Here is a 23,802-nt window from a genome sequence, read left to right on the forward strand (position 1 = left end):
TTGCCAACATCACATACTGCAGCAAATGTAACAGTGAGACTTGTATAGAGAGAATCAACTCTGTGCCAGGGCACAGCACAGAATGGGGCAACGTCTCTATTCATTGAGTGTAGAGTTAAATAGGAAGGGCAGCACTGCCTGTGGGGAGAAAAACTGGAATCCGCTCAAAAAAAAAAAAAAAAAAAAAAGAACAGTGAATAGGGAAGGAGAAATCATGGGCATTTGAGCTGTCAGAAAAATTCATCATTGTTTGTCCTCAGAATTGACGGAGGTGGTTCCAAAACACCGAATTAATAAGCACAGAGGAGGGGCTGGAATGAAGGACAAGGAAGGTGGTCTGCCAGAGAGATGGTAGGAGGGCATAGAAGCTGCCACAGATGTGTGAGTACGAGGGAGATGGGATCTGGAGATGGGCCACAAGCAGCGAGTAGAAGGAATTCATTAAGGCAACAGAAGTAAAACCAGGATGAGGAAGAACCTCAACAGTGAGCGCTAAAAAGTTTGAATGTAAATAAAAAGCCAACAGAGGCTTCCATGTCACAAAGTGAATTGGGGCAAATACACACACACCCACACACACCCACACTCATACACACAGAGCAAAAACAAAACACTGTGACCACTTTGCACTTGCTAGCCCAAGGTCATTGCAAAGTGGTATACTACAATGACGAATGATAAAAGTTCTTCCCAGCAAGGCAGTTAAAGATCAGCAGATGTTTCCATCTGTATCATTGGCTATGTTTACTCACTACATTTTACTAATAAATAGCTTGTAGAATATAAAAGGGAAAAATATCTAACTTTCTTAATCCACTCTCTGTTCTGGTCATAAAATACTGGGTTGTTCAAAAAGTTTGTTCGGGTTTTTTGGTAAGATGTTATAAAAAAAAAAACCTGAATGAACTTTTTGGCCAACCCAATAACTGTCTTTATATGTGATATTTCCTTAAGGAAATAGCTACTTTTCAAGAATTCTACCTCTTTAAAGAGTGAGTGCTACTGACAGGAAATTAGATACCTGTTTCTTCGATTGTGGAAGTGTGGAGGTGAAATAAGTGGACAAGAATATAGCTTTAAATTGTTCTTCTCTGTTAAGGGAACTGCTCACTGCTATGGGAAGAAAAAAATAAAACCAATTTGTTAATGATCAGCTCCAACCCAATAATTTTGAGGTCTCTTTTCAGCCAAAAGAATCAAGATTTCCTATTATACTAGCTCAACACTTAGCCATGCTATTGAGAGATTGTATAGATGGGCTAAATGTGGGATCTGGATGTAGAGTCTCTAAGTTCAAATCCTAGTTCTAAGCCTTACCACCGACACATGTGACCTTGGACAAGTCATCTAATAGGTTCATGCCTTACTTTCCTCATCAGTAAAATGGGAATAATAGTAGTACTATGATTGTACTGAAAATTAAACATACATAAAACATTTAGGGCAGTTTGTTCAGTATATAATAGTTTGGTGTGATCTTATAGTTATTTAATTCTCTAAACCTCAACAGAAAGTCTCTTAAGCCAGTGGTCCCCAACCAGTTTGGCACCAGAGACTGGTTTCAGAAGACAATTTCTCCATAGATGGGAAGGGGGTGGTTTTGGGATGATTCAAGTGCACTACATTATTCTGTACTTTAATTCTATTATTACTTCATCAGTTCCACCTCAGATCATCAGGCATTATACCCCAGAGGTTGGGGAGCCCTGCCATAAGCCACTGCCTAGAACTTACTAATTTTTAATAAGTACTAACCTTAATTTTCTAGCTTTAACCACACATATTATGCCAAATAATTTCAAAGAAGTAGTTGAAATTATTTTTGCTAAAACATAAGGACCAAAACCATTAATCTCTCTAACCTTAGTTTCTCAAAAATCAATTATTCTTTTTAATTTCAGAAGATAACATATATTTTAAAATATAACTCTTAAGGCATGGAACTATTATTTGAATAAAAGTGAACACAGGTTTCTCTTTCAGATAACAGGAGGAATGAGATATTTTCTTAACATTTTAAGCTAAAATGCTGGATTAAAAAAAAATCAGGAAATGTGCAAAGATGCTTGTAATACTTGCAGCAGACTTTTTGAATATCCCCAAATCACCACATATACAGAGACAGAGAAACTAGAAGAACCAGAAACACATGGTGAAATTTAAGACAAACTAGATATCCTTGCAAACCTCAAAATTATGAGTGGCTGGAGAGAAGACACTGACAAGTCAAGTGACCTGCATTCTATCAACATCTGTGCAGGAAAGCAATGGGGCATGGACCTGAAAGCAGGAAGCCTCACAACAGCCAAGTGTTCACGGAATAGTACAGTGGGCCAAGGTAAGCATAGCCGCAGAAATAGTCAGAAGCTTTTCCAACCTGGAACCTGCCCATGTAGACCCCCAAATAAAACTGTGTCCCCAAAGAAAAAAAGCTGTGCAAATGAATAAAAAATAAAGACTACAAAGGACTTAGCAAGAAACTTGGTATTGTATGGAACTAAACACTATGAACAAAGCTAGTGGAGGTGATAGAATTCCAGTTGGGCTATTTCAAATCCTGAAGGATGATGCTGTGAAAGTGCTGCACTCAATACGCCAGCAAATTTAAAAAATTTAGCAGTGGCCACAGGACTGGAAAAGGTCAGTTTTCATTCCAATCCCAAAGAAAGGCAATGCCAAAAAATGCTCAAAGTACCACACAATTGTACTCATCTCACACGCTAGTAAAGTAATGCTCAAAATTCTCCAAGCCAGGCTTCAGCAATATGTGAACCGTGAACTTTCAGAGGTTCAAGCTGCTTTTAGAAAAGGCACAGGAACCAGAGATCAAATTGCCAACATCCACTGGATCATGGAAAAAGCAAGAGAGTTCCAGAAAAACATCTATTTCTGCTTTATTGACTATGCCAAAACCTTTGACTGTGTGGATCACAATAAACTGTGGAAAATTCTGAGAGAGATGGGAATACCAGACTACCTGACCTGCCTCTTGAGAAACCTATATGCAGGTCAGGAAGCAACAGTTAGAACTGGACATGGAACAACAGACTGGTTTCAAAATAGGAAAAGGAGTACGTCAAGGCTGTATATTGTCACCCTGCTTATTTAACTTATATGCAGAGTACATCATGAGAAACGCTGGGCTGGAGGAAGCACAAGCTGGAATCAAGATTGCCAGGAGAAATATCAATAACCTCAGATATGCAGATGACACACCACCCTTATAGAAAGGGAAGAAGAACTGAAAAGCCTCTTGATGAAAGTGAAAGAGGAGAGTGAAAAAGTTGGCTTAAAGCTCAACATTCAGAAAACTAAGATCACGGCATCTGGTCCCATCACTCCACGGCAAATAGATGGGGAAACAGTAGAAACAGTGTCAGACTTTATTTTTCTGGGCTCCAAAATCACTGCAGATGGTGACTGCAGCCATGAAATTAAAAGATGCTTACTCCTTGGAAGAAAAGTTGTGACCAACCTAGATAGCATATTCAAAAGCAGAGACATTACTTTGCCAACAAAAGTCCGTCTAGTCAAGGCTATGGTTTTTCCAGTGGTCGTATATGGATGTGAGAGTTGGACTGTGAAGAAGGCTGAGTGCTGAAGAATTGATGCTTTTGAACTGTGGTGTTGGAGAAGACTCCTGAGAGTCCCTTGGACTGCAAGGAGATCCAACCAGTCCATTCTAAAGGAGATCAGTCCTGGGTGTTGTTTGGAAGGAAGGATGCTAAAGCTGAAACTTCAGTACTTTAGCCACCTCATGCGAAGAGTTGACTCATTGGAAAAGACTCTGATGCTGGGAGGGATTGGGGGCAGGAGGAGAAGGGGACGACAGAAAATGAGGTGGCTGGATGGCATCACCCACTCGATGGATGCAAGTTTGAGTGAACTCCGGGAGTTGGTGATGGACAGGGAGGCCTGGCATGCTGTGATTCATGGGGTCGCAAAGAGTCGGACACGACTGAGCGACTGAACTGAACTGAACTGAAACACAAAAACAAAGAAGACCTTTATACCAATCTACTGACATCATCTGAATAAGACGCTCTTTGAATTAATATCTCTGTGTTTCCTATGCATTCTAAACAAGAACCAAACAAGCATCCGTACACACAAACGCAGGAATGGAGAATTTAATTTATATTAATCGAGTCTAGTTTTCTCTGGCAACTGGAAAAGCTCGCAGAAGGTGTTAACGAACTCTTATGCATAAAGGGCCAAGGAAATGAGCATCTCACCTAGAATAGTCTGAAGTGAACATGAATACAAATTAGTAAAAATGAACACGAAGATAACTCGTAAAAACTTATTTGGGATGCATTCTAGAGAAGCAAAGAGATAACAAAATAGGGAAAGGAGGGTAAGACACATATAGGATAGCATAAAAATGTCTAACATGCATCTAAATGGAACTCCAGAAGGAGCCACACAAGTAAGAGAAGGCATTCAGGTAACGTTTGTACTTAAATGTCTGTGTCAGGGGGTGAAAAAGTAGAAAAAGAATAAAAATAAGACGAATGATTAGAGGAGAAGAAGTTATAAACATAAGACACTAATGAAACAGAAGACAAATATATGATACAGAGGACCAATGAAGGTAAAAACTAGTTTCTTAAAAAGCCAGTAACGTAAACAGATCTCTAAGCCTCTGGTGTGAGAGAGACAGAGGTAGGGGAGATACACACGAGAAGCAGGCCCAAACAATATTAAAAATGAAAAGGCAGCTGTAGCCTCAGATCTCATAGAAATGTCACAGGTAATAAGACAGTATTTAAAAATTTATGCCAAAATGAGAAATAACTTTAATAAAATGGATGAACCCCTTAAACATAGTTATCAATATTGATTTAATACAAAACAGAAAATCTATTTGTGTAAACATTAAAAAATAGAAATCTGTCATTGAAATTTATTCCCACAAAGGGAATGCCAGCCGCAGACAATTTTGCTAAGAGGATGTTTCAAGATATAACAGAAATAGATGGCTCCAGTGTTGCACAGTCTTCCAGATATTAGGAAATGAGGGGACAGTTTCCAAATCATTTTATGAAGCTTGGAATACCATACAATAAAAAAGAAAAATCAAAGACCAATCACACTGATGAACATGGATGTAAAAATTCTAAGTAGAATATTAGTAAGCTGAACCCAGCAATATACAAAGGAGATATATGTAATAACCAATTCGAGTTCATCTCATGTACATAATAGGTTTTCTATTATAAAATCAATTGATGAAGTGTACCACAGTAAAAGACTAAATGAGAAAAAGCACATTATCATCTCAAAAGATGAAAAAAATCAATAAAATTCAGTATTTGTTGAATTTAACAAATTTGAATGAAGGGTGAAATCCTTAAAAGTCTATCCACAAAGCAACCATACCGGCAGCACCACGACCCCCTCAGTGACCTTCACAAGCAGTGGTGACTTGTGGATGGCACTGACTTGTCAATCAGGAAAAGGCAATGATGCTGACTGCCTCTACATCTATTCGATACTGTACCAAGGGTTCTAATCAACATAGCAGGAATGAGAAAAACACATACAGAGCATAATGGTTGGAAAGGATAAAACAAAATTCTTAGTACTTGTAGATAATATTGCCTATAGAATTTTTTCCTTACAAAAGATCCCTATGAGTATAAATATTAGCAGGAATCTTGAGATTTTGAAACAAGATTCTAAGGCAATTGCCTTTTAGTATGCCAACAATAATCACTTGAAAATACAATTTTAAAAATATAAAATATCACTAAAAATGTTAAGTACTTAGGAATATATTTAACAAAATATGGTCAAAACTTTCATGAAACAAATTATAAAACTCTGTTGACAGGCACTTTAAAAGGTTAATTAGTCTTAAAAAATTAAATGCAGAGATGGTTTGAGATGGAAAGACTCATTATCATAAAAATATCAATCGTGTTAATACGGACGTATAGATTCATGCAATTGCCATGAGAATTGCAACAAAAAACTTGGTAACTTGATTCTAAAATTTATATGAAGAAACAAAAGTCTATGTGTATCAAGACACCCTGGATGAAGAACAAATTTAAGGTAACTCCTAGATAATCAAGATTTCCATCAAAGTTAGAACTCTAAAAACATATGAAAAAACTGGCTGGAAACTCAACATTCAAAAGACTAAGATCATGGCATCCAGTCTCATCACTTCATGGCAAACAGAAGGAGAAAAAGCAGAAGCAGTGACAGATTTTATTTTCTTGGGCTCCAAAATCACTGAGATGGTGACTGCAGCCATGAAATTACAAGATGCTTGTTCCTTGAAAGGAAAGTTATAACTAAACTAGACAGCATATTAGAAAGCTGAGACATCACTGTGCTGACAAAGGTCCATCTAGTCAAAGCTATGGTTTTTCCAGAAGTCATGTATGGATGTGAGAGGTGGAAAATAAAGAAGGCTAAGCGTCGAAGGATTGATGCTTTTGAACTGTGGTGCTGGAGAAGACTCTTGAGAGTCCCTTGGATAGCAAGGCGATCAAACCAGTCAATCCTAAAGGAAATCAATCCTGAATGTTTATTGGAAGGACTGATGCTGAAGCTGAAGCTCCAACCCTTTGGCCACCTGATGCGAAGAGCCGACTTATTAGAAAAGACCCTGATGCTGGGAAAGACTGAAAGCAAAAGAAGAATGGGGGTTGCAGAGGATGAGATGGTTACATAGTATCACCAACTCAATGGGCATGAATTTTAATGAAATGTGAGAAAGAATGGAAGACAGAGGAACCTAGTGTGCTGCAGTCCATGTGATCACAAAGAGTCAGACATGACGTAGTGACCGAGTGACAACAACCCTATGCCATCCCTGTGTTTAAACCACAGAGACATTCTTGCAAATGGGCACCAGGAGGAGTTATAAAAAAGAATGTTCATAACAATATTGTTTACAAAAAGAATGAAACCAAACAAAAACACCCTACAGTCCACCTAAACATTAATCAAAATTTGGACATGTAAACTGTTCTATATTCATACAGTAGAGCTACACATCAACTGAAAGCTGCTCATCAACAGGATGAATCAGAGAAACACTATCGTCAAACAAAAGATACAAACCATAGAAGAGTTTGCAAAAGGACGCAACTTATAAAAGTTCAAAATAAGCAGAACTATATATATACACAAACATATATGTGGAATACATATACATATACATATATATTCATATGTGGAATAAAATGATAGATAACAAGGAAGTTCTTAACAAAAAAGCAGAACAGTAGTTATCCCATAGGAGAGGGAAGATAATGTATAATAAAGGCAAACACAAAGCTTCCAGATTGCTACGAATATTTTACTGTTTAGGCTGGGGGCTGAGTACTGAGCCCCTTGGCTATAATTTAAACCAAGCCAATAAATTTTATATATTTTATGAGTATTTCTATTTCAGCAAAATCTATGTACATGGATATATTTACACTAGAGAGAGAAATAAACATATGGTATTTGAGCCAGAGACAGCCCCTGATGTACTGAGCTCTGGGTCACTCTGCACTGTTTCCCTGCACGACCCACTGCAAAGTAAAACTGCCTCAAGCATGTCAGCGGCTCATCCTTGGGCACTTACACCAGTGACTGTGGATGTTACAATTTTTATTTCCAGATAACCCCTCCTCCCATTCTTGTTCACCGTGTTACTGTTGCAACAGCAGAAGTACCATGTAGTGTGAGGACCATTTTTACCAACAACAGGTCTAGTGGGAAGGATAGGAGAGGGACACGTGCTTCAGACATGCCAAGGGAATCAAGATTGCTTGGCACTGCTGCTCAAGAGAGTCCATGGATGTCCTTAACTTTGTAAGTGAATAGACACTGGTTGAAGCTGACCCTCGGTTGCTGCCTGGGTGTAGATAGCAGCCGCACAGAGGTGATCTGAGTAGCCTGAAAGGCAAGAGGTTAAGACGACAGGGCAAAATCTGAGAGCTCAGAGCAGCAGAGGCAGCCTGGGCACGGGAGGTGGCTCCAGGGGCAATTTAAATGATGAAGTGATAGGCACTAAATGCAGTGGAAACTCGGAGGACAGGGCAATCCATCATCGCCAAGCTTATCTTCTGACAAAGAGTAGGACTCGGCTTCCAGCTGTAACATTCAAATGTAATGTTCCCCCTGGGACTCAGCATGGCAGGCTTCCCTGAAGCTTCAGTTTCACTCAGTTAACTAATTATGAGAGAATGTGACATTGGTATTTACTTTTTCTACAGGGACAAATCATTCCCAGCAGGAGGGAGAAAGTTGTTATTTTTGGTCTGTTTTGGTTTGTCATTAAAAAGAAATTACTCACACAGTAGTAAATAAACTCTTGTTAGAGGGAAATGTTTTTCTTTCTACAATTCTATCAATTCACCTGAATGGTGACACTCATTTCTTTTGTTCTCTGGGGACATGGTGAGCAAATGAACAAGAGCTGAGTGTTTAGACTAGGTGTGAAAATTAACACCACCACTAACTAGCTGTGTGATCATCAGCAAATTATGTAAGTGCGCTTGAGTTTCCTCCCCTAAAAACTGAGAACACACTTACTGTGTCCTGTGACTTGTTACAGATGAAATGAAGTGACGTGGCTGAAACACTTTAGCAGAGTGTTTCTGCCTAAGAAGCACTCAATAGATTTCAGCCTTTATTCTTAACAACTCTGATATTCTGGTGCAATTAGAAACATTCTACACTTCATTTATGCCTTAAATCATCAATTCTTCATATCTACTGACCTCACATCTAATCAGACACTGTCCCTTTACTTTATCACTGCAAGCTAAATTGTGTATTTTTTTATTCCTCCTCACTTAGACATAAAAGGTTTCCAATGAAATTTAATATTTAATGATAATATTGAAAGAAACATTTCTCACATGCCCTCTCATTCCCAGCACATCTTTTAACTTGTCAAGGCAGGGCATAACGCTGAGCAAACATCATAGTAAACACATATTTCCCCATCCACTGTGGACAGCAACAGCATTATGTTAGGGCTGCTTTTCACAAATGGGAAAGTGATTTCACAGACAATTTCACAACTGAACTCATAACAGTCCCATGAGGAAGGCAGGCAAGGTAGATACGAACAGCCTCGCTTTATGGCCGAGGGAACGGAAACTTAGAAGGAAAATGACAAAGCCACGCTAACCAAGCACATTTTCTGTAAAAGGGTGATAATCTGAGGGGATTGTGAAGGTCAGGGCTATTGGACTCTGGAAAATGAGATTTTCTCAAGAACAAAGTCCGTTTTGGCGATGCCCAAAGGGACCAGTCAGAGTGAGGGACCAGACCACTGGCAGAAAGCAAACAAAATAGAAAAGTAAGAGGCACTGAGCTTTCTGATTTCATGATCTGATTGCCAATGTGCCTTGATTTTTCTACCCATAACTCTGAGAAAGCAAAATGACTAGTTCTTACTTCTCTTCCAAGTACACTGCAGTGTTATTATTATATCCAAACACAGCTTGATGACATGATACTTAAGGTTTTATGCAAACGTGAACACGTAAAAATGTATAAACATAAGAAAACACATTTTAAGTACTAGTAGAAAATCTTGGTGATAAAGGAAAAGAATATTTTTCCATGGATACATGGGCCAGAAGATGAAAATCCGATGAGATTAGTTACATCATCATTGTAAGTTTATGCTACATATTTGAATTACTTTTGGAAGTTGCAGAATCAAATTAAGAGGCATGACATGTAATAAATGTTTTGAAGCCATGAGGATGGAAAAAACCCCAAGTTTGGATAATGTTTCTTTAACTGATCACATACACCCATTTTCAAAATAATCGATTCTGAAGTGCTGTTAATACTGATCAAGACTTCCTGGTAGTCATCACCTTTCAGGACTCCTCAGGATACGGGCAGTGCTCACTGATAGCTCATAGTCCAGTGGACTATGGACTATAGAAATGGAATTCTAAAGTCTCACTCCCTTTTATTCTGGAATAGGGAATAAGTTCTTATACAGAGAAGAAGGCAAATGCAAACAAAGTTCATTGCAGTAAATCCTAGTTCAAAATAAATACCGAACATAAATTTCTGGTTTATCATATGAACCTGAAATCCAAGGACTCCTAAATATGCAATTTAAAAAAACACAGTCAACCAACACTGATGGACAAAATAGCATACAACAGTAGGTCATCATTAGATGGTCGATACTTGACTTGATAGGCCTGAACATAACTGCCCTTTGATTTTTCATAAAACACGACACAACTTTATTCCAAGACAGGGAAAGACGTTATGATACGGCAGCAGAACAGGTCTGCTTAAAAACTCCCTGCTCTCTCGTCAGTATAGTCAATTAATAAACATCTTTTGAATGTTTGCTATTTTTTGGGATCTTCATCAAAGAACTCACAGTCTAGCAGGGAAGACAGGTAAATCAAGCATCAAATTAAGTCAAATTCTAGAATGAAGAAAAACGTGCATTACAATTTTAAGCAGGGCAGAAAGCTCTCTTGGAGGATGGATGATTGACAAATATAAACTGTCTTTGACAAAAAGGAGGAGGGACTTCGGTCAGAACAGTCTGGATAAAAGTGGGAAACATGATAAATATGGTGAGTTTCAGAAACTATACATAGTACCTCTTGGCTAGAGCACAGAGAGAAGGGAAAAGATGCCCAAAGAAACAATGAGCAGGAGAGGAAGACAGATTCCATCTTTTAGGACTTTCTAGTTCAGGTTTAAGTTCAGTATTGGAAAGAAGAATACAACTATTGGTCTATTGAAAAGATTTCATCCCACAGGCAATGGGAGTAGATTTTTGCCATAATCAGTTTTGGTGATACGCAGTTATACAGTGAAATAAAAGAAGGAATTCCAGAGGAATGGCTATCACTTAGAAGACAGTTTTAAAGGTCCAAGTAAGACATAGAGAGGCTCTAAACAAAAGGAATGGGAATGAAAAAGAAAACAGAGAAAAAAGTAGTATAAAAAATAGGGTTGGCAGAATTTAGTGACCAGGTAGGAAATAGAGGGTGAAGAGGAAAACTTAATACATGTCTTTTATTTTTTTACTTGATTGCCTAAATAAACAATGGTGCCTTAGCTGAATTAGGAAGAGCATGAAGTAGACCATCCACAATACTGTTACAGTCCTGGTTTATCCCTCTTTTATAAGATGAATTGCATTTTGTTTTGTATAGCAGTAGGCATGTGGCATTCCACCAACTCCATCCCCCAAAGAAATCCTTGAGGGAGAAAGCTGTGTGTCACGTATCATCTTGTCCCCGCATATAGCCCCATAGAGCATACCTGTATAACATGATCATATAACTGACCCACTGTAAACACTTAGTAAACAGTTTTGACTGACTGATTGAATACACACACAACTTCAAAGCTAGCTGAGACAAAACTATACATATTCTCCTTTGAATAAGACAGTTGTCTCTTAAAATGTAAATAACTCATCTTAACTGTGTAACAACTCAAACAACTACCACTCAGCCTCATATCAGACTCATAACACCCTCCACACATCTCAATGTCCCATTTGGGAGGGACTTTAGGAAATATATACTACAACCCCCATTTTAAAGGTGAAATCTGTGACTCAGAGAAGTCACACAACTAGCCCAAAGTCACAAAAAGTCCAGTTGACCCTTGAACAACATGAGTTTGACCTGCCCAGGTCCACTTGTGTGAGGAATTATTTTCAATAGTAAAAACTACAGCACTACAGGAATCACAGCTGGTTGAATTCAAGAAAATGGAGAGATCACAGATACAAAGGGTCAACTCTAAGTCACACACAAATTTCCGACTGTGTGGAGGATTGGCGCTCCTAATCCCCACATGGTTCAAGGGTTAACGGTATCCAGAGATGGGACAGAAATCAGAATACATTAAACTTTGCAATATTTGTCAAAAAAAAAAGTTGTAACAGATCTGAAGATAGTACAAGATACCAAATTTAGCTAGGGTGAATTAAGCTTTTAAAAGCACTTCATAATTGGCACTTAAAAAAACACACAAGACAAACATCTTAAAGACATTTTCTTAAATGATTCTGCTGACAATGAAATGCAAGGCCCACGGCTCAACTTTCACCTTTGAATTAGCATAAGTAAGACAGATTCTTACCGTGATCTTCTGAAGAGACTGGTGACCTAAAATGAGACAATAAGCCATGATAAATCTTTTGCAAGTGATACTGATAATTCTAAGTACAATGATCAAGAATAATCTTGTCGAAATTACACCATGAAAACTCAGTTAAACAGAAATTCAATACAGTAGATGGTATAATTAATGTGTTGGTTGTATGGTATATTCCAGCGAGTAACTCCCAAAGCTTACCTGGATTAGTTAAGTGGTAGATGTTACTAAAAGAGCCTATTAGTGGCACTTCCCTGGTGGTTTCGTGGTTAAGAATCCACCTGGTAACGCAGTAGACATGAGTTTGATCCCACATGCCACAGAGCAACTGAGCCTGCACACCGCAACTACTGCAGCCTGCATGCCTAAAGCCTGTGTTCTGGAACAAAGGAAGCCGCCACAACCAGAAGCCCATGAACTGCAACCAGAGAAAGTCCTCGCGCATCAGGGAAGACCCGGAGCAGCCACACATACACAAATAAATAAGATTTAAAAACAGTCTGTCAGCATGGTGATGCAAGACTGAAACAAACTTAATTAAACTGTCTGGATTTATCACACACACAAAAAGAACTCACAGAAATGTGACGATGGACAAAATCCCTGCGATGCCCCTAGTGCCCAGGGCCAGCTCTCCAGAGAAAATGCCAGGGATGTAAATAAGCCCTAGATGCAGTGTCTATTGGTAAAAGGAAATCTACTTGGACAATAAAAAATGAAACCAAAGTAAAAAGCAATGATGTTCCCTAAGCATTACTGGTTTTTGCTTCCACTGTTCATGGAATTTAATGTTTGAGTGATATGACATAGACACTTTATATGTTGGCTTTGTGTTTCTAAACTTATCAGAACCAGGATTAGACAACAGGGCAACCACTGGGGTCCCACATAATTTTCACAAATCGGTGACTTTTACCTATCATTTGAGGCTCAGGTTTAATTACGACATTAAAATACCAGTGGATGGGACTTCCCTGGTGATCCAGTGATTAAGACTCCTTGATTCCAATGCAGGGGGTGTGGGTACCAACTCTGGTCAGGGAACTAAGACCCCACATGCCACAGGGCATGGCCAAAAAACAAAAATAAAGTAACGTTAAAGAGAATAAAGGTGCCAAAATATACCAGTGGATAATGCATCAACCCTTTTCACAATAAAAACCTTCTGTTTTTTTCTCAGCTGACTACTAATTAAGTTACTTGGGGCAATACAGACACAACCTTGTGGATGAATTCCCCTCAAGCTTGAAAGATACTGTCTTGATTACCAACTCATGCTTTACTTGTGAGAAAGAGATGTATAATACTGTCTTCAGAGGTGTTGGAAGTTTGAAGTGAGAGGCGAGAAACCAGGAGGGAGGGGTCCTCTCTAAATGATGGGCCTGCTGGAGCCCACAGCAGGGAGATGACCATAGGTTAGTGGATGAGTTTGGTAATAAAGCTACCAAACTTAAATAACTAATATTTATATGCAGTCATAATACAACTAAACCTAGACAGCATATTAAAAAGCAGAAACATCACTTTGCTAACAGAGGTCTATACAGTCAAAGCTATGGTTTTTCTACTAGTCATGTACAGATGTGAAAGCTGGACCATAAAGACGACTGAGCATTGAAGAACTGTGGTGTTTTTGAACCATGGTGCCGGAAAAGACTCTGGAGAGTCCTTTGGACAGCAAGGAGATCAAACCAGTCAATCATAAAGAAAATCAACCCTAAATATTCATTGCAAGGTCGATGATAAAGCTCCAATACTTTGGCCACCTGATGCGAAGAGCCAACTCATTGGAAAAGACTCTGATGCTGGTAAAGATTTGAGGGCAAGAGGAGAAAGGGGTGACAGAGGATGAGATAGTTGGATGGCATCACTAACTCAGTGGACATTAATTTGAGCAAACTCTGGGAGATAGTGAAAGACAGGGAAGCCTGGCGTGCTGCAGTCCATGGAGCTGCAAAGCCTCAGACATGACTTAGCGACTGAACAACAACAATATAATGTTTATGAGACAGGATGCAAACACTGAGGCAAGAATGATTCAATTGGGACACAGTGGTTGAAGGACAATTTTAGCTACTTTGGGATGCCCAATACCATTTTACTTTATCTACTTATCAGAAGTTTTTTCGTCCATTATGTGAACAAACAGCACAATAATGCAGACATAGGAGGAATGGTGAGACAGCCTTAACTTTCACTGGGTGGCGAAGTGTGAAATTATTTCAACCTCAGTGGTTGCTTCAAGTAAACATTTGCATGTGAAGACTACAGAGGGTTCCAAGATCTGGTGGAGAGAAAGTTGACATCTGGGAAGCAGACACAGGGAGGGACCCTGCTACTGCTGCTGCTGCTGCTGCTGCTAAGTCGCTTCAGTCGTGTCCGACTCTGTGCGACCCCAGAGATGGCAGCCCATCAGGCTCCGCCGTCCCTGGGATTCTGCAGGCAAGAACACTGGAGTGGGTTGCCATTTCCTTCTCCAATATGTGAAAGTGAAAAGTGAAAGTGAAGTCGCTTAGTTGTGTTCGACTAGTAGTGACCCCATGGAGTACAGCCTATCAGTCTCCTCTGTCCATGAGATTTTCTAGGCAACAGTACTGGAGTGGGGTGCCACTGCCTTCTCCAGGGAGGGACCCTGACACCACCCTAAATCAGCTCTGTGGCATCCACCTGAGAAACGCCGCTGGGCCTCCCCAGGTGGAGCTGACCTGTCCTCTCCCTAAGTGCCCCTGTTTCATACTTTCACACACCAGCCTTCTCACTAAGCTGTGGCGGCGGTAGGGGTTTAGTCGCTAAGTCGTGTCCAGCTCTTTGCAACCCCAATGACTGCAGCCCACCAGGCTCCTCTGTCCATGAGATTTCCCAGGCAAGAATACTGGAGTGGGGTGCAATTTCCTTTCCCAGGAAGGAGATCCTTTCTTCCCGACCCAGGGATCGAATCTGCATCTCCTGCTTGGCAGGCAGATTCTTTACCACTGAGCCACCAGGGAGCCCCACTAGGCTGTGAGCTCCTTGGAGACTAGGACCATGTCTTATTTAGAACAAAGAGGATCCCTGATTAAAATGTATTAAACTGCATTAATTTCAGCACCATACACTAGAGTTTGGACTCAGACACATCCTGGAACTCCTCAAAAATCACATCACCTTCAAATTACCTTCAAGTCTGCCAGCTCCTAGGTCAGCTAGGAAGGAAGGATCCAGGGAGTGATCTGAAGCTTCAAATTAGTGACAATGTGGGCACTCTTCAGGCTCCACCCCCGCCCCAGACATGCCCACCATCCAGTAAAGGACCAGAGGGGCCTGAACAAAGGAGCAACAGGATTGACATGTACACACTGCTATATTTAAAACATAAGCAACAAGGACCTACTGTATAGCACAGGGGACTCTGCTCAATATTCTGTTCCAACCTAAATGGGAAAGGAATTTGAAAAAGAACTGACATATGTGTATGTATATCAATCACTTTGCTGCACTCCTGAAACTAACACATCATTACTCAACGCCACTCCTGCACAAAATAAAAATTAAAAAGGAAAAAAGAAACTGGAGAATTTTTTAAGCTGTCCAGGACATAAAAAAGAGCTAGTAATAAGGAAACATCTTCATTCCTGGTGTTTTCTGATGAGAAGTAAGCAAAAGCCTGTCTTGGATGGTTCACAATTAATTTCTCACAGAGTTATAGGAATAAAGGAAAATCCATGCCGATGGATGGACCACTAGATGTCTCAGGTGGAAAACCCAGAAGGAAGGGTTTTTGCTGCCTTTCTGTAGCAGCAAAGCACTAATATTAAACCTGAAAAATTCCAGATGGCTCCATGAGAACCCCAGGGGGATGCCTTCTGCGGTATGTCCGGGCAGCGGGGAAGAACGATCAATTTCAGACTGTTTTCTAAGGATTAGTCATGTTGAGTTTCTGTGTGGAATGTCTCCCACACGCCTAGGTTTGTGGAATTTTAAGACATATGGAGTATTTCAATCCTCACTCAGCATTTCACCTTTCACCGGAGAGAGTCACTAAATTATTCCACTGAGACAGGCACATCATCCATTATTGCTGGAAATGGGCATAAAAAGTTTTATGGAACTTAGCTCAGGAGAGAAGAAATACCATGAAATCAGCAGTATACACAGTTATTTTTAAAACAGAGAGGTTGAATCCCGGGAAGAGATAACCTTCCTTAACCCGACAATGCAGGGAGGCAAGAGAGCTCGGTGCTTTTCCTCCAGTTGCATCTGAAAGACATGCAGTTTTGTTCCGGCCTGCTCATATCTCCTCCACATACACTTTATCCTGGAAAAAGCATCTACTCTCTTAATGCTGACTATAGCTTTACTAGCGCTCAAATAACCTCCAGGATTTAGAGTTTGCCTCCTCACTTTTTTCCTCACCACTATTTTCTTTTATGATGGGCATCCCTGGTGGCTCAGGGGCAGAGACTCTGCCTGCCGATGTAGGAGATGCAGGTTAGATTCCTGGGGTGGGAGGATCCCCTGGAGAAGGAAATGGCAATCCACTCTCGTATTCTTGCCTGAGAAATCCCATGGACAGAGGAGCCTGGTGGGCTACGGTCAACAGGGTCACACAAGAGTCAGATACGACTTAGTGACTGAACAACAACAGGATCTTTATACTTGATTTTGTCCTGTTTTGTTTGTTTTGGTATTATTTCACGTTTATTTACATTCCATTCAAATCCAGCAAAGACAGTGAAAACAGAAATTCAAGTCCAGCATTTAAAAATCTCTCACCTATTTTATTAACCCTGAATAATGATTATTCAGACCTGAATCTTTCCATTTATAATTATTTGAACCTGAATAATAACTGTTACTTGAGACCCTCTTAAGCACCAGGCCCTAAAAGTGATGTAGATTGAAAAAGAAACAAGACATCAATTTCATGGAACACATAATTTAGTGTAGGAGGAAAATATCTAACCAAATGATTATAATGAAAAAATGCAATCATCAAAACATGTATGAGTAAAGAGCACAGAAGAGAGGAAGACCAATGCTCTTTCAAAAACAGAAAAGAAGGCTTCAAAACTCAAGAACTGTCTGAGCTGGGCTTTTTTTGTTTTTAGTTGGTTGTGTGTTGGTTTCTGCGGTACAATGAAATAATCAGCTTAAATATACATATATCCCTTGCCTCTTGAGCCTCCCTTCCACCTCTCATCCTACCCCTGCAGTTCATCACAGATGACTAAGCTGAGCTCCCTGTGCAATACAGCAGATTCCTGCCAGCTATCTATTTCACATATGGTAATGTATATGTATTGCCAGCAAATTTGGAAAGTGCAGCAGTGGCCACAGGACTGGAAAAGGTCAGTTTTCATTCCAATCCAAAGAAAGGCAATGCCAAAGACTGCTCAAACTACCACACAATTGCACTCATCTCACATGCTAGTAAAGTAATACTCAAAATTCTCCAAGCCAGGCTTCAACAATACGCGAACTGTGAACTTCCAGATATTCAAGCTGGTTTTAGAAAAGGCGGAGGAACCAGAGATCAAATTGCCAACATCTGTTGGATCAATGAAAAAGCAAGAGTTCCAGAAAAACATCTATTTCTGCTTTACTGACTATGCCGAAGCCTTTGACTGTGTGGATCACCACAAACTGAAAAATTCTGAAAGAGAGGGGAATTCCAGACCACCTGACCTGCCTCCTGAGAAACCTATATGCAGGTCAGGAAGCAACAGTTAGAACTGGACATGGAACAACAGACTGGTTCCAAATAGGAAAAGGAGTACGTCAAGGCTGTATATTGTCACCCTGCTTATTTAACTTATATTCAGAGTACATCATGATAAACACTGGGCTGGATGAAGCACAAGCTGGAATCAAGATTGCCAGGAGAAATATCAATAACCTCAGATATGCAGATGACACTATCCTTATGGCAGAAAGTGAAGAGGAACTCAAAAGCCTCTTGATGAAAGTGAAAGAGGAGAGTGAAAAAGTTGGCTTAAAGCTCAACATTCAGAAAACTAAGATCATGGCATCTGGTCCCATTGCTAATGCTAAATCACTTCAGTCGTGTCTGACTCTGTGCGACCCCATGGACAGCAGCCCACCAGGCTCCTCTGTCCACAGGATTCTCCAGGCAAGAATACTGGAGTAGGTCGCCATTTCCTTCTCCAATGCATGAAAGTGAAAAGTGAAAGTGAAGTCGCTCACTCGTGTCCGACTCTTAGCGACCCCACGGACTGCAGCCCATCAGGATCCTCCATCCATGGGTTTCTCCAGGCAAGAGTACTGGCACACAGATGGGGAAACAGTGGAAACAGTGTCAGACTTTATTTTGGGGGGCTCCAAAATCACTGCAGATGGGGACTGCAGCCATGAAATTAAAAGACGCTTACTCCTTGGAAGGAAAGTTATGACCAACCTAGACAGCATATTAAAAAGCAGAGACATGACTTTGCCAACAAAAGTCCGTCTAGACAAGGCCATGGTGTTTCCAGTAGTCGTGTATGGATGTGAGAGTTGGACTGTGATGAAAGCTGAGTGCCAAAGAATTGATGCTTTTGAACTCTGGTGTTGGAGAAGACTTTTGAGAGTCCCTTGAACTGCAAGGAGATCCAACCAGTCCATTCTAAAGGGGATCAGCCCTGGGTGTTCATTGGAAGGACTGGTGCCGAAGCTGAAACTCCAATAATTTGGCCACCTGATGCAAAGAGCCAACTCATTTGAAAAGACCCTGATGCTAGAAAAGATTGAGGGCAGGAGGAGAAGGGGACGACAGAAGCTGAGATGGTTGGATGGCATTACCGACTCAAAGGACATGAGTTTGGGTTGAATTCCAGGAGTTAGTGATAGACAGGGAGGCCTGGCGTGCTGCAATTCATGGGGTCACAAAGAGTTGGACATGACTGAGTGACTAAACTGAACTGTATGGATGTGAGAGTTGGACTATAAAGAAAGCTGAGCAATGAAGAACTGATGCTTTTGAACTGTGGTGTTGGAGGAGACTCTTGAGTGTCCCTTGGACTGCAAGGAGATCCAACCAGTCCATCCTAAAGGAAATTGGTCCTGAATATTCACTGGAAGGACTGATGCTAAAGCTGAAACTCCAATACTTTAGCCACCTGATGTGAAGAACTGACTCATTTGAAAAGACCCTTTTGCTGGGAAAGATTGAAGGCAGGAGGAGAAGTGGATGACAGAGGATGAGATGGTTGGATGGTATCACCGACTCGATAGACATAAGTGTGAAGCTCCAGGAGTTGGTGATGGACAGGGAAGCCTGGCGTGCTGCGGTCCATGGTGTTGCAATGAGTTGGACACAACTGAGCGACTGAACTGAACTGAACTTATATATGTGGAATCTAGAAAAATGGTACAGATGGACTTATTTGCAAAGCATATCTAGAGACATGGACATAGAGAGCAAACATATGGGCATCAAGGAGGGAAGGAGTGGGTGGGATAGACTGGGATTGCCATACATACACCACTATGTATAAAATAGATAACTAACGAGAACTGACTGTATAGCACAGAGAACTCTACTCTGTGCTCTGTGGTGACTTAAATGGGAAGGAAATGCAAGGAAGAGGAGATATACGTGTGCTTGTGGCTGGTTCACCTTGCTGTACAACAGAAACTAACACGACATTGTAAAGCAACTGTATTCCAATTTTAGAAAAAGACAACATTCAGGCCTGGGCAAAGTTCCCCAGGCTGGACACGTGTCTCCTGCCTGGGCCATTATTGCTAGTGGTCTGTTAACAAACTCTTGAGAAATGGCCTGAGTGGAAACTGGTTTCCCAGGTGGCCATCCAGTCCAGGCTCATTTCAAGGGTCCACACACCACTGCTGCAGAAACATCATCTTTATTTTTCTCCTGTTTTATGTTAAAGTCATGAGGCTACACAAATTGAATTTATTTCCTGCAACTGTGGATGAACGAAGAACACTCAACTTAAATCAAGCTGGCCAAGGGATGATTTAATATGGTCTCAAAGCATGACTGTAGGTAATCATCTCTGGGCAACAGCATTCTCCCTTGAGCTTCCCTTGAGGATGTGCATTGCCTAAGGATTGCTATGTGCAGCCCATGACATCATCTTGAGGGCCTGAGGGAGCAACAGTGAGATCATGGATATAGGTGACATCTTCACCACCATCACTCCAGCCCCCAAGCATCTCCAACAAGGTAAAATAGAACCAGAAATCCCTTAGCACTGAGAATCTCCACCCGTTATACAGGCTTCTCTTTGTTTTCTTTTCCTCCCTGCTAATTATGAAAATTGCTATTAAGACAATGAACAAAGCACATACAGTAAGGGAGCAGGCGAGAATGAGAGTGAGAGAGATGAAAGTTACAGCAGCCACACAGAGTGGCATTGAAATGGGAGAAAGACAAACACATTCTCTATTCAAGTGGTCGCAAACCCATTCAGGGACTGCCAAACAGCCTCAAAGGTAACATTCACCACCAACAGAGGGGAGGGTGTGGAAAGAGGAAGGAGAGAGACGGGCATTTGTGTGGAGGTGGGGAAATAAGTCCCAGGACTCAAATACTAAGGCTGTTTGGTGAGTTCTTCTCCTTTGATGTAAATGTCTTCTAATTCTGTTCATGCTCATAGTTTCCTCCTATTCAAATATATACCCGATGGTCCCCACGTGAGCTGTACTTGAAATATCCTGTGTTTTTGAATAAGTTCCTGTGTTTAGTTATATTTGGTGTTTTGAAAACACCCCTGTTTTACCATTTGCTTGTATAATTCAGTTTCTCCTATGCACCCTCCTTAATCAGTCTGCAGAGTCAGGAAGCCCTTAAACGCTCCTTGAGCTTGAAACTGTACTGCCACCTACCGTTAGTCACTGAGAACTGCAACAAAGGGAAGGGAAGGTGTTGGAAATGCAAGGACGAAGGGGCAAAAGTGGGAAGTGGATACAAGTAAAAACATTTTAAAAAAATGATGTGGAAGAGTCTAATACTGTCCAAGTTCCTTAAACATGAAAACTGGACCATCACACTTTTTATTATGTAAAATCTGAACACTCCAAGGAAATACTTGAACATTTTGAAGATAATGTATAAATAACAAAAGAAACCTCTGCATCAGACATTGTACAATCACGCAGAAAAAGAGATGTGATGGTTCATATTATAAGTCAGTCTTTGCAATATAGTTTCCTGCCTAGTTTCTAAAAAGAGATTAAAGGGATAGAAAAGGCATGCTATTCTAAAATCTGATCAAAGGAAATATACCTGCGGAGAGCTGTCTAGAGCCTTAGCAAGGAATATCTTTTAGAAAGGGTTGCCGGCTTTAGCCTAATGACTCTGGGAACCCTGGCCAACAACTCCTGTTGAGACGCAATCCATCTGGAGTTTTCTGAATGTGGACTTGTTTCTTTTTAAGCATAAATTGAAACATGAAGCTCTCAATTCTGAGGGCAAATCATCTGAGTGCTGCATTCAGTATTAACACAAGCCAATATGCTCAATTGCTGCAGTCATGTCTGACTCTTTGAGACTCTAGAGACTGTAGTCCACCAAAGCTCCTCTGTCCATGGGATTTCCCAGGCAAGAATACTGGAGTGGATTGCCATGCCCAATTCCAGGAAATACTCCTGACTCAGGGATTGAACTCACATCTCCTGCAGTGCAGGTGGATTCTTTACCCACTGAGCCACTTGGGAAGCCCATTTAAAATAAGAAACTTATACAAAGCCTATTTCACATACCACAACATTCAGGATAGACAATATTTATCTTGTGGGGCCAAGGTGATTGAGCAAGGCTTATCCACAGCTAATTATTTTTATGAAATGCCATAAGGACTTCTGAATCCAGCATCAGAAAATGGAAGAAAAAAACTGGTAGAGTTGGGAGTGGCTTTGGTGCTTCTCCTGAAGATAACTGTCATATACTCTGGAAGTTTTCCTGTCAACATCTGCTCCCATCTCACTCAGTTCTCAGAAGAGGAAATTCACGTTCCAGACACTGGCATGAGAAACAAAATCAAAACAAAAAACAAAACAAAAAACTCTCTTCCCCACTTTCTGTGTCCAAAAACAGGGCATCTTCTATGTAACGTTTACATTACAAGCAACCCAAAACAGGAAAGGAGCTGTAGGAGAAAATGAGAAATTGATAGAGATAAATCATGGTGCATTCTTCCACTTCTGGCACAGCCACTGAAAACAAACATATCCCCATTCCTAGACTGCCATAAAAACACTCTAACTCCTCCAGTGCAGAAGGAGATGGGAGTTGTTTTCCCAGTTTTAAAATGGTGCTTGAGTGATTTTGTCCCCACAGGCTCTTGTCATCTTCTGACTTGCTTTCCTTAGTGCCCTACGGCACTCTGTGTTGTTGGAAGGAAAGAGAAATCCCCTGATTTGATTTTAAAGAAGACTCAATAATTTCCTGAGATGCCCTTCCCACTGATCTCTGCCTCTCAGCAAACTCAAGGAAAGTGCTTTCCTGCACAAATTGCTCTCATACTTCCCAATGCTCTGGCTTTGCCTTATCTCTTTTAGTTGGAAATCCAAGAATTCTCTTCCACCGATAACATGTTGATCGTTTATGGTTCCCCACAAGCCAGGTTTCTCCCTTCTGTCCAAAGAATATTCACAACCTCTTCAAGAACTAAACTTCACTGCCAACATAATTGAGACATATGATATGGGCTTCCCAGGTGGCGCCAGTGGTAAAGAATCCACCTGCTAATGCAGGAGACACAAGAGACGTGGGTTCAATCCCCAGCTAGGGAAGGTCCCCTGGAAGAGGAAATGGCACCACACTCCAGTATTCTTGCCTGGAATTCCTTGGGCAGAGGAGCCTGGTGGGCTGCGGTCTACAGTGTCACAAAGAGTCGGACGTGACTGAGACATAGCACGTGAGCATGGCATGGGAGACATGCATAGACTTCTAGGAACAATTCTTTCTCCCGGCTCCACCCTACTACTGTGCTCGTTAACAGCACCTACCACCGCCAGTGTCCACCAGTCACCTTTTACTGTCTAGCTTGTAAAATAGCAACAACTCTCTGAGTCAGGGATTCAGTGCGTCTTTACCACTATAGTATGTTAATTTCCTGGATCCAATTGAGGAGCAATTAGAGAAAGAACAGAGCAAAATTTCGTATTAATTATTTTGCACACATAAAAAGGATAGAGTATTATTATGTGCTTGGCAAGAGAGGATAATGACTGGAGGTAAGTTAGGAGAAAAAGAAGAAGAAAGGAAGATACATGTCAGCTAAACTGCACTTTTTCCAGCTTGAGTGATTAGCCAGGGAGAGCAAGATTTAGAGTCATCAAAGGTAAGTAGGGATGGGACCCAACTATCTTCGTGAAGCAGACACAAGAGACTGTCTCTATCCTGACAGCACTGATCTCATCTCTGAGATAGATTCCAGCAAAACCTGCCTCCCACTAAGAGGATTAATTTTCTCCCTCTTATCTGATTTTGATGCTTGAAGGATATTTCCACAACCAAAATCGCTGCCCAATAGTCTGTCTTCCTGTTGAGAACCTGGAGCTTTGACAGCAAGCACAATTATCCTTTTTGTTAGAATCAGGCCATCACCGAATGTTCCAAGAAGAAATTGGGTAAAGCAAATAGCTGAAGACAAGACAGGCATGCAACTATTACTCCTATGCTCAGACCAGAACTTCTGAGTTTTGGAAAAAGATGAAGTTAGGGGTCTATCTTCTTGA

General features: G+C 40.8%; 1 protein-coding gene across 1 annotated transcript in view; it reads right to left on the minus strand.

Annotated features, from left to right (window-relative positions):
• Positions 1-23,802, minus strand: part of DGKI (diacylglycerol kinase iota) — a 344,361-nt gene that overhangs the window by 55,872 nt on the left and 264,687 nt on the right. Inside the window, exon 27 of the mRNA XM_040259956.1 lies at positions 12,106-12,131. Within this exon, the coding sequence (XP_040115890.1) occupies positions 12,106-12,131 (26 nt within the window). The remainder of the gene's footprint in view (positions 1-12,105; positions 12,132-23,802) is intronic.

This window comes from Oryx dammah, unplaced genomic scaffold (assembly GCF_014754425.2).
Source record: "Oryx dammah isolate SB20612 unplaced genomic scaffold, SCBI_Odam_1.1 HiC_scaffold_18, whole genome shotgun sequence".
In the NCBI taxonomy this organism is placed as follows: Eukaryota; Metazoa; Chordata; class Mammalia; order Artiodactyla; family Bovidae; genus Oryx; species Oryx dammah.